Source organism: Phacochoerus africanus, chromosome X (genome assembly GCF_016906955.1).
Source record: "Phacochoerus africanus isolate WHEZ1 chromosome X, ROS_Pafr_v1, whole genome shotgun sequence".
NCBI lineage: Eukaryota > Metazoa > Chordata > Mammalia > Artiodactyla > Suidae > Phacochoerus > Phacochoerus africanus.
In genome coordinates this window covers 39,529,706-39,541,864 of record NC_062560.1, presented here as the reverse complement: position 1 = coordinate 39,541,864, position 12,159 = coordinate 39,529,706, and the positions used below count along the sequence as shown (strand labels likewise).

The following is a 12,159-nucleotide window of genomic DNA, read 5'->3' as shown; positions in this document are numbered from 1 at the left end:
TTTGAAAGTTTTATACACACACATTAAAGGAGAAAGCCAGTGAAAAATTATGTTAATGTCACTTGGTACCAACATTACTTGACAACATCAAAGAAGTACAATGAAAAACTCCATTGTTGAGTAGGAAGAAGCATCAATATGAATTGGTGACTTATTTTTCCTTTCTAAAAAATATATAATTTTAGGAGTTCCCACTGTAGCACAGTAAGTTAAGAATCTGCAGTGGCTTGGGTTGCTTTAGAGGCACAAGTTCAATCCCCAGCTTGGTGCAGTGGGTTAAAGGATCTAGTGTTGCCACAGCTGCAGCATAGATTCAGTCCCTGGCCCAGGAACTTCTGTATGCTGCAAGGACAGCCATTTAAAGAAAAATACTTAATTTTTGGTTCTGTACACTGAAAACTTGAGGCAGTGATAACTCAATAGCAATAATATACCTTATACCCATACTGCGGATTTAAATACCTTTTCCCACTACACAGAAATGGGTCTTTTTGGAGAAATGGCCACTTCGAGATCTGGGACAAGAAACGAACAAGACAAGCCTCGAACATCTTGTGCCTGAAAGCAAAGTTACCAGACTCCTAGAGTCTTATAAAAGGACATAAAAGCTGACTTAAATAGAGGCTCTCACTAGGCAAAAATGGGACAATTCGAGCATCAGAATGAATAATGGCTACAAGTGATTAAAACACATCAAATATATTAAAAATCTCTAAACTCATAACACCAAAAAAAACCAAAAAAACAAAACCTTCCATTGTTCACCTTTGGAGGTTGCCTAGAAACTGACTTGATATTCTGGAGATAGTTCAGAGCAGCTTTATTCATTATATCCAAAATCTAGAAACAGCCTAAGTATCTATCAGTAGGAGACTGGACAAACTGTGGTATATTCATACAAAGAATACTTATTCAGCAATTCTTAAAAAATGAACTATTGATCACAGCAAAATGGATGAACTTCATTTTCAGAGACATGCTGCATGAAAGGGCCTTACATAGAAGAATACATACTATATGGCTTCGTGCATTTGAAGTTCTAGTATAGGCAAAACAAATTTGTGGTGAAAAAATGTCAGAATAATGGTTTGCACTGGAGGCATGCATAGCAGCAGAGATTGGGAAGGGGGTGAGGGAGTATTCTGGGATGATGAGAACATCTTGATAGGGGTTTGGGCAAGTTTTCAAAATTCTCTAATGGTACTCTGAAGATTTGTGCACTTGACAGTTTTGTACATTTTACCTTACACACTATTTTGAACAAACATTAAATCCTAATGATATATGTAGCTGAAGTTTAGTGAAAAGATGGATTGATGGTTAGATAAAGGGATGAATAGATAGCTATGTGGTAAAGCAAATGTAGCAAAATGTTCATCGTAGAATCTTTGTGGTGAATAAATGGCTATTTACTGTGTAATTATTTCAGTTTCTGTCTGTTTGGTAGTTTTCATGACAAAATGTTAGGGAAAACCTTCATTCTGGAACCCCTAATTATGGAGCTAGGCATTTATGGCTGCTAAAAGTATTAAATGAGGGGAGTTCCCGTCGTGGCACAGCAGTTAACGAATCCGACTAGGAGCCATGAGGTTGCCGGTTCGATCCCTGCCCTTGCTCAGTGGGTTCGATCCCTGCCCTTGCTCAGTGGGTTAACGATCCGGCGTTGCCGTGAGCTGTGGTGTAGGTCGCAGACACGGCTCGGATCCCGCATTGCTGTGGCTCTGGCACAGGCTGGCAGCTACAGCTCCGATTAGACCCCTAGCCTGGGAACCTCCATATGCCGCGGGAGAGGCCCAAGAAATGGCAAAAAAAAAAAGGACAAAAAAATAAATAAGTAAATAAATAAAAGTATTCAATGAAACGTTGATAGTGAGCTTTATAATGCTGGATCAAGGCAGACAACACCTGAACCCACTGATCAATCCTGTCACTAAAAGTAGGACAATCACAACTTCCTGACATGATACAATAGATACACCACTTATGATATGTTGCCTAAAAAGTCCTAAAATTGAATGTGAAACTAATCAGCCTTTTAGATCTGACTACCAATTTACGGGAAATACAGAAGATTAAGAAATATGTTAAATGACTCCTTGTAAATAGCATTAACCAAGCCCAGATTGTGGGAGATTCCATGGGATAAATTACCTAGTATCTTAACAAATCAATGTCATGGACATTTTTAAAAAGGTCTGAGGGGGATATGTTAGAGAGTAAGAGAGATGTTAAGAGAGATAACCATCAAATGCAATGTATGGACCTTGAATACCATTTTGAACTAACCAGCTGTGAAAAGACCTCTTTGAGACAGTCAAGGAAAATCGAATGAGAACTGGTATTAGATGGTATTAAAGAATTATTCTTAATTTTATTATTTGTGATAAGGACAGTATGGGTTCCTTTTAAGTCATCTGTTAGAAATACTGAACTATTAACTGGTGAAATGATACGATTTGTTTTAAAAGACAAGCTGAAAATAATAATCAATGGTTGGGGTATAGATGAAGCTAGAATGGCAGAATGTCAGTAATTATTAAAGCTGGGCAATTGGTACATGGAGGTTTATTTATTTTCTCCAATTGGTCAATATTAAAAAGTATTCTTTTTACTTTTTAACGAACTTCCTTGGCTTCACACTCTCTTCCAGCCACATTCCATTTCTCTATTCCCACTACAATAAAGTTTTGAAAGATATCGGAATTTACTATTTCCACATCATCTCTTCCCATTCTCTCTTGAAACTAGTCCAGTGGGGATTTTTGTCCATCATACCACCAAAACCCTTTTTCTCAAGGTCATAAGTGACTGATTTCCAAGTTACCAAATCTAATGGTCAGTTCTCATCTTTAACGACTTCTCAGTAGCATTTCAGGACACCAGAGTCCTCTGATTTTCCCTCTGCTTCACTGTATAGGCATTTTGTTTACTTTGCTAGATTGCTTCCATCTTCTCTACCTCAAATATTGACGTGTACCAGGTCTCAATTTTCTGACCTCTTTTCTATTGGTCGTTCACTCCCTAAGTCATTTCATTCATTACCTTGGCTGTAAATATTATTTATATGCTATTGATCCCAAATCTGTATCTCTAATCTCAGCCTTCCCTCTGCTGTCTTATAAGACCTCCCACTCAATTTATGTGAAACCAAATTCTTGATCCCTCTTTCAAACTCCTCCTCCTGTGTTCCTTATTTCAGGAAATGGCATCTTCATTTTCAGTCAGTCACTCAGAACAAAAACCTAGTTGCCATACTTGACTTACTTTTTTTTAGACCCCCACATCCAGCAGAATTCCTGTCCGATTCACCTTCAGAACATATCCTGAGCTTGACCTCTTCTCACCGTCTCTGCTTCTATCACTCTAGTCTAGTCCAAATCACCATCTTCTCTTGCCTAGACAATCACAGAAACATTCTACCTGGTCTCCTTGCTTCCACTCTTCTGCCCTTGCAATCTCCTCTCCACACAGCGGTTCAGGTGATCCTTTCAGAACCTAAAACTGATCTTAATACTACTCCCCTCAATATAACATTAACTTTGTTTAGCATAAAACCCAGAGTTCTGGCCTTGACTTCGAAACCCTAGACAGTGGGGTCTTTGATCATCTGAATGTCATTTCCCACCACTCTTCCTCTTGTTCATTCCTCTCCCAACATACTGCCTTCCTTACTCTTCTCGAAACATGCCAACCCACCTCATGCCTCTGGGCCTTTATACTTAACTCTCCTCCTTACCAATATCCTGCTTCTGCCACTTCATTCTGGCAGACAACACCTGAACCCTATTATCCTATTAGAGAGGCATTATCCTATTAGAGAGACCTTCTCTGGCACCCCCTCCTTTACTCAATACCAGCCCCCTAGTCTCCGAACCTCTGACACCTTACCTCCTTACCAGCTTAATTTTACCTCATAGCACTTAACACTGCCTTGTCCTGTATTCGTTTGTGGATGTTGGTTTCTTTATAATCTAGCTTAAGTTCCAATTTTATGACTTACTTAAAGGATTTATTGAGAATGACTAAATCCATACTCTGATGGACACATAAATATCAATATAACATTAACTTAAGCATAAATATAGTCAACAAAGTGTATACACTAGGATTCTGCTTTAAGCTTCTACTACTCCTTCCTAAGAGGGTGATGAAGACACTGCCAGGAGACCCTGTCTGGGTCTAGTTTGTATTTTCTTCTTCTGTATCAGGCCCACCCTTTTCTAGGCTCATTCATTTGCTCTGCCCCACACTAGAATCATGCTAGGGCTATTGCCTTTTTCTTCGGGTCTGTTGTCACTGGTCTGTATTTGAACCAACTGAAAGTTCTCATTGAGAGAAAGCGCTCTTTTATCATTTAGTTCCGTAGAGGTTACTTGCTTCCCGCAGACCCTTCTGGCTACTTTGTGTCTGGCTGCAGCTCGCTCACCATTCAGGTACACTTGCTTTTCCTCTCTTCTCTTCCGCTCACTCTCACACACTCATGCATACATTTACATTTGAGGGCTCATCTTTCTTTGGGAGAGACTCTATTGTAGAGATCTTTAAATAGCCTTGGACAAAGAACGTAACTTCCAAGGTGGAACCCTGACGCTTTCATTGGGCAGAGTGAGGATCCCTCCCACTTTTGCATATCCATCATCAGACATCTCTCTGGGTGCACCAGCTCAGTTTTATTGCACAGGTCTCTTCATGTGCACTATCACATAGGCTAAACCTGAACTAAAACTGTGTGATTTTATGTATGAACAAGTATAAGAGAGAAAAAAATATACTTTTATCTTCCAAGCCTGAAGAGGCTTGCCTTTTTCACTAACCCATATTTTAGGAGCAGGTCATAGCGCATGTAATGTTAGTCATATTGGGAAGCTTAGTATTTAGGCTGAGGCCAAACGTCCCTGCAATGAAATGCTTTCCTGACACCAGCCCAAACAAGGTCTCAGAAAGAGACAGATGCAAAGGATGAGGTCCAACAAAGAAATTCTCATTGTGACCACAAAGCATGTGATTCTTAGAGAGCGCTGGTCAAACAGCTACTCCCTTGGGAGGATGTCTCTACCCTGAACTAGAGGCCAGCCAGCCAAGTAGTCTCCTTTGCCCCTTCTCCCTTATCACTTCCCATCGCCACCGCAAAGAGAAAGGGCAGGTCCAGAGAGACCCCAAGGAAGAGCTTTAAATCCCCCAGGAGCAAGGCTCAGTCAGTCATTAAATCTGACTCTTCTTACTCGGGGTTGGAATGACTAAAGAAAAGAAATAAGATGATGGGAGAAAGGACAAAGACAGGCCATCAACATCTGCTAAGGACCAAGACACAGTGTCTCTGTAAGGTAAAAGTCAGAGGTTTCAAGAAACATTTTGGAAGAAGGCATAAAATACATTTTTCCTTAAACAAATGAAGACTGTCACTCAAAGGAAAAAAAAAAAAACATTGCAGGAAAAGGCAGGAAATATGCCTGTCTTGAATAGCCATGCTTCCTAGGTAATTCCCACCACCATATCCTAATCTTGGAAGCAAATAATTCCTGAAAAAATATTGGCAAAAACAGGTAAGTCTTTGGAGACATCAGCCAGAAGAGGGAAGACAAATAATTCAAGCATCCATAGTAATTCCGGAAGTTTTTAAAGTATTACTATATGGTCATATTATTCGGTTTTGTGTAAATCGAACTATTCATGTTTAATGAATCCTTATCTTTGGTTTGTTTGTTTTTCTTTTCAGCCCCACTGCGTTCTCCTTGCCTCAAAGGAAAATTCAGCACCTGTTAAACTTGGGGGCTTTGGAGTAGCTATTCAGTTAGGAGAGTCTGGACTTGTGGCTGGAGGTAAGAACACTTTTTAAAATATCCTTCAAAGCCTGGTCACTTTTAGGCTGGTATAAAGCTTTCAAACTAAATATTAGTCCATCCTCAGTGTTTCAGACCTCCTTCCACCCCACCCCGACCTATGCCCCCAAAGTGCCATAGTACAGTTTTGAGTTTAATAATTCTGTAGTCATAACTAGAATTTTAGTCCCTTGAGAATAGACTGTCTCCCCTCCCCCCTTTTTATTTAAGTATAGTTGATTTACAATGTTGTGCCCATTTCTGCTGTACAGCAAAGTGACCCAGTCGCATGTATACATACCTTCCCTTTCTTATATTATGTTCCATCATGGTCTATCCCAAGAGATTGGATATATAGTTCCCTGTGCTATACAGTAGGACCTACTCTAAATGTAATAGTTTGCATCTGCTAATCCCCAAACTCCCAGTCCACCCCACTCCCCCGCCCCACCTTGGCAACCACAATAGTCTCTGTCTTTTTATTCTTTGCATCCCCAGCACTTAACAGGGAAGAGACCAAAAATACAGAGATTAAAACAGTATTGGAAGGTGATGTTTGGGGCAAAGTGACTTTCAAAGTTGAGGTAGCCAAACGAAGTCACATCTAACATGAATGGATTAACTGCTTTTAGGTGACATCTATGGCTAATTTTTAATTTCACACTGTTTTCCTCTTTCCATTTGTGGAAAGAGGCTCAAGCCATCAATCTGTGCATTTGGGAAGAGCAAGCATATGTGAATACAGACTGATTTTATTATTGACCAAAACAAATAAAATTAGAAAACTCCCATGCCAGGAAAAAAAAAGAAAAGTTGAAACAGAAACTTTCGTCACCAGAGTACCGAGGTGGATGTTAATTGCAGTTTCGAGTATTTGGTTTTATCTATTCCTTTCTAGCTTAGAATGCTGCCCTGTTTTCAGTTTTGTTCGTTTAGTTTTGCAAGTTACTTAGTTCTCCATTCTACAAACTACCAGTCTTCTAGTTGTTGCTTTCTATTTTCCATCTCCAAGTACTGCCACCCTTCACAAAGAGCAAAACTACCAACCGAACCATTTAAAACCTGTCGTCTTTCAAGAATGCTTGTATTAAATTCAAATACCTGGGAGTTCCCGTTGTGGCTCAGTGGTTAACGAATCCGACTAGGAATCATGAGGTTGCGGGTTCGATCCCTGCCCTTGCTCAGTGGGTTAACGATCCGGCGTTGCTGTGAGCTGTGGTGTAGGTCACAGATGAGGTTCTGATCCCACGTTGCTGTTGCTGTGGCTGTGGTGTAGGCCAGTAGCTGCAGCTCCGATTGTACCCCTAGCCTGGGAACCTCCACGTGCCGCGGGAGCGGCCCTAGAAAAGGCAAAAAGACAAAAAATAAATAAATGAATTCAAATACCTGGCACATGATGAATATCAAAATAATAATCTTTTATACAAGATATTTAATTCACTATTATGAACCATCAAAACGATATTAACATAAGCCATCTTCTGAAAAATGAGCCATAAGTCATAATTGTATTCTTTAAATCATAATTTTTCCACATTGCCCTCTAAAATTAAATTGTATTTATTTCTTCTAGTTTTGCATTTTCTTCTAGTTAATTATTTCCGAGAATATGAGAAACTGCAAGTTGAGTATACTTTTGAAAACTGAATTTTCCCCCTAATTCAGAACTTGTCATCTGTGATTAGAAGACTAACCTTAGGGTCAGATAACAATGCACAATTTAATCACAGAATCATTGAATCTCAGGGCTCAAAGGGGCCTTAACTTCTCTAGTCTCCTAAGTAATGATTGAATTCTCTCATAAAATTCCCAGCAAAAGCCTAACTTCTAGTTTAATTCCTCAGATGGCAAAGATTCACTATGTCCCAGGACAGTTCATTCCATTTTGGAAAGCTCCTTAAGTATTGAAATGTTCATCCTTGCTTTGAACAGAAATGTATCTTCCTATCACTTCCACCCAGTGGCCCTAATTCTGACTTTTGGAGCCACAGTAAGTAATTTTAATCCTTCCACATGATAGCCTTTCAGATGTTTGAAAACAGCTCTCAGGTCCCCCTAAGTCTTATCCAAGTTATCTTCCTTAAGTTAATTTAGCCATTCCTCACAGGAACTGGTCCAGAATCTCCTTGCTGTGCACAAAGCACAGAGCCAGAGCGGAACACAATTACAGGTACTTCAAGTGCACAGACGCTTAGGGCTGTGACGTCTTTTGCTGTGGATCTTACGTTTTTTGTCAGGCCCCCCAAATTTTACGAGCCTTTTGGGCAACCATATAACACTGCTGCCTCACATTCATCTTTCAGTCAACTACAAATCCTAAATTGTTTTTTTTAAACACATGTTGCTGTTAATCTAACTCTCTCACTCTGGTATTTGTACACATCCACCCCTGTGTTAAGACTACACAAATAACACACAGTTTTTGCTGATTACATCCCCAAAGTTGATGGGATGAAATGAAATAAAATGAATTCCTTTTATATGCTGTGTACTAGCCATCTCTAGTGACTTTGTTTCCCTTGATCTGGATCTGCATGCCATTAGTATTAAAAATGCTATAGGCTTCATATTTTACTGTGTATCTTGATTGAAGGGGAAAGAGTCATTTGATTTACCCAGACATGTTTTACATGTTAACCTATTTTCCTAAAGTCCATGAATGTTTCCCTTAAATTGTATATTTTTAAAACTGATTTTGAGCCCACAGTGTGTCAGTTATGTAAGATTTACTTCTCTCAATTCCTCTAAAATTAAAATACTTTGTCATGGTCAAAATAGTGTCATTTCTTAACATACCTTTCCTTGGAGTCTTGAAATAACTACTTCAAGTATTACAATGGCTTTTAAAATACAATCTACATATGTAGATAAGGGTTAAATTATTCTTTTATAAAAAGCTTTTATATTTAAAGTACCTTTGAAAATTTTACGGATATTTATCAGTTCATTTGCTAATATTTAACAGAAAATTATTTTCCTATCAGATAGAATCTTTGATCACTCAGTCCTCCAAATAGAAATTCTCTCCTTTATATTTTCCATGTATGTTTATACTTCCCCTATCTGAAACTAAGCTGTTTGGAACACTTACCTATACAGAAGGTAGCTAGGCACCTAGGAAATAGTTATAATTGCAGCAACATATTTTCTACCCTTAACACCAGTCATAATTCCCTCGAATGAGCATCTAAAGACACGCTCTGAGGCTGACATGCTTCCATTTTTTCAAAAAGTTTTGTGGATTCGTGTTCCTTCATTCTTTGCATCTGCTCTTCCCTCTGGATATAATGCCTTTTGTCATTTTCTGTATCTGGTTAACTATTCTTGAGGACTGAGCTAACAGTCATCTCCTCTTAAAAACAGGCTAATCCTCACCATCCCAAGTGAGGTAACCCTCTTCCTTCTCTCCCGTACTACCATAGCTATCTGGGCTACATACCTTCAATTAGCATTTGATGCAGGGATTTGTAATTATATCAAAAACTGGCAAGGAGGGGCCATGGCTTATCCCTCTATATGTCTGTAGCACCTACTGCCGTGTCTAGGACCTGAAAGGCACTTAGGAAATTGTTATTAAGTGTAAGAATCTGGTTTCTAATTAGTTTACCATTAATAGCAGATTTTTCTGCAACAACTTAGGAGAAGAGAAGGCTAGAGTAAGCATAGTGAGAGAAAAGAAATGAAAGCCTGACAGAAAAAAATAAATATATTGAGCAGATACGAAATGTTGGGAAGCACATCAGTGTTTAAATACTGAAGAAATCAACCCTTGCATACTTCTAAAGTTCCTAAGGGCATGTTCTACTCTATAGCAGAGGTCTTTCATTGGTATCCACAATGATAATTCTGAGTTATCAAGAAAAGGTTAAAGTATGTGCAACATCTTGTGTAAAAGAAGTCAAGAAAATGTAGAAAGAGAGCCATCCAAAATTATTAAAGTAAAGAGGTTTGGGTGTGTAAAGATTCAAGTCCTAGAGTATTGAATATGTAGCCATCCGGAACAGCTCCCTCCACCTTGCAGTTTTAGGTGATAAGCTTTTATTACATTATCCAAAAAAAGCTAACATTTAAATATTTGAATGTACATCTGAAGTGTCTCATATACAGAGACATTTCATTTGGTTTTGGTAGTTGGCTTCCCCTTCTTAGTATTTTGTGGTCAAAGTCAACAAAATTAAGTGACCACAAAGAAGGAAAAGTTGAGTGATCATAAACCAGGAAATTGGGGGGGGTTGGTGTATATTAAAAGTTAACTCCAGTCCTTTCCCATTCTACCAATCTACATGAAATTAAAAACATCATTCCTATACATTCTTTCTACCATGGTCTTTTCCCCTTTCATCTATGAGCAAATTCTTTTTTTTTTTTTCTTCTTTAAGGGCTGCCCCTGCGGCATATGAGGTCTTTAATAAACCTCTGAACCACAGTTCTGAGCTCTACAGGACATTTTTGTGCAATCTTCAAAATAAAAGTTATCTTGGACTTGTGATGATGAGGAGAGGAGTAGCTGTGGGAGGCAAGGGAGGGAAGGGGACTGGGCCTGCGTATAGATGGAAGAGCTGCCAAACCTGATGGGCAGTGACCACAACAGTTTCACTACACAGTACCTTTCATTCTGCAGTAGAAGAAAAGACTCCCTCGGGGATGCCCAGTTAAAGATGGTTACTAGTGTACAAACAACTGCTTTCAGAGTCCCTCCTGAAACCTAGTTTTGATAGGAAAAAAAGAAAAGCACTTTAAAGAAAATAGATGTCAAAGAGGATTGAATGGGGGGGGCTTCATGATTTCGCTTTGGTTAATATCATATATTTGCTCTCATTCTCTTCAAATGTTAACATTAGGCAGAAACTTTAAAAATCCTATTATGACAAAATATTACTAATCATTGTTAATTGCTGCAATTAATTCCTAAAATCAACTGGATAAGATTTCAGACTTAGAGTCATATTCCAAATAAAAGTTCTCAGCATTACATTTAATTTGAGCATTTCCATTTGGCAGTCAAAAGTAATCTTTTTCTCCACAGATATTTTCTCACTGACACTGCCTCTGCTCTATATTTTTAGTAATTTTCAAACATGTGAAAATTAGAAAATGTAAACTTCTTCAAGAAACAAGAACAGGGTGAACACTTAACCACATACCTTGAGGAGTTCACTAGAAAGTGGCAGTGTTACAGAAGACAAAGTACCTATGCTGGGCTCAGTATTTTCAAGAGGTGATTAGATAAACAACCTTTTTCCTTATGCCTTTTTTCCCCTTGATTTCATAGAGGAAGGGAGAGGTGGTAAGAGAATATTTACATTGTTAAACTTTTCTCACATTGTTATTCTATTTTCAGTTTTCAAGTGAGTGAAAAAAGACCATTTTATGTAAACATTTTTTCCTCGATGTTGTTTTAATTGTAGGACGCGTTGGAACCCCTCATTTTATGGCCCCAGAAGTTGTCAAAAGAGAGCCTTACGGGAAACCTGTAGATGTCTGGGGTTGTGGTGTAATCCTATTTATCCTGCTAAGTGGTTGTTTGCCTTTTTATGGAACCAAGGAAAGATTGTTTGAAGGCATTATTAAAGGAAAATATAAGGTAAAGTATTATGGGTGCTTTATTTTTCTATTGAGAGTAAATTATTCTGCAAAAACGTATTTTGAAGTTATTGCTTATTGATTGTCACGTAGTTATCCAGTCCAAGAACAGTTCTTTGCTTCCACCATTGATCCACCAGCCTTGTTAGGCAATTTAGGCCTCACATAAATTCCAGAGTCGCCATCAGCCAAGCTGTCATGCAGATGACTGGCTTTAAAACAGCTACTGCCTTGCCCCTCCCTCCTTCCCCCTGCACTGCCCCTAAGTCTATCCCACATGTTTGGGTTCCAGCTCTGTGTTTAGTCCTTAAAACAGGGACCCCACTCCTGTTTGATACAGTGCAAAAACCAGAGGCCAGATGGATGTGCCCCCTTTCCTCTGTGTGCCAGTCAACAGCCTATGGGTCCTGGGCTCTCAGATTCACAGAGCCATACTACAAATTAGATTATTTTACTCCAGCTACATTCTGGCAAAACTGCTCGCTTATGAGCTAGGTCAAAGAAATTGGTTAGTGCCCTGCTTATTTCAAATAAAATTTGAGTTCAGGAAAAGAATTTGGGATGCTCCTTGGAATTTATTGTGAGATTTATTTTACCCTGGGTAAGGTGTTTGTGATGGACCTGAGCCTAGAATTTAAAGTATCTATTAGCTCTCTGGTGACCAAACCCATTTATTCAGGCTGAGCTGGGAAATAAATTTCTTTGACTTTTCTGAGTGTAATTTGAGAAAAGGGCTTTATTTGTATTACATTTTGCT

The 12,159-nt window shown here is 38.8% G+C and overlaps 1 protein-coding gene across 9 annotated transcripts in view; it reads left to right on the top strand.

Moving 5' to 3' along the window:
* CASK (calcium/calmodulin dependent serine protein kinase) overlaps positions 1-12,159 on the top strand; it is a 372,729-nt gene that overhangs the window by 237,934 nt on the left and 122,636 nt on the right. For all 9 annotated transcript variants that reach the window (XM_047765523.1, XM_047765520.1, XM_047765525.1 and 6 more), the window contains exons 6-7: positions 5,717-5,819; positions 11,228-11,403. In XM_047765523.1, coding sequence (XP_047621479.1) covers positions 5,717-5,819; positions 11,228-11,403 — 279 coding nt within the window. The remainder of the gene's footprint in view (positions 1-5,716; positions 5,820-11,227; positions 11,404-12,159) is intronic.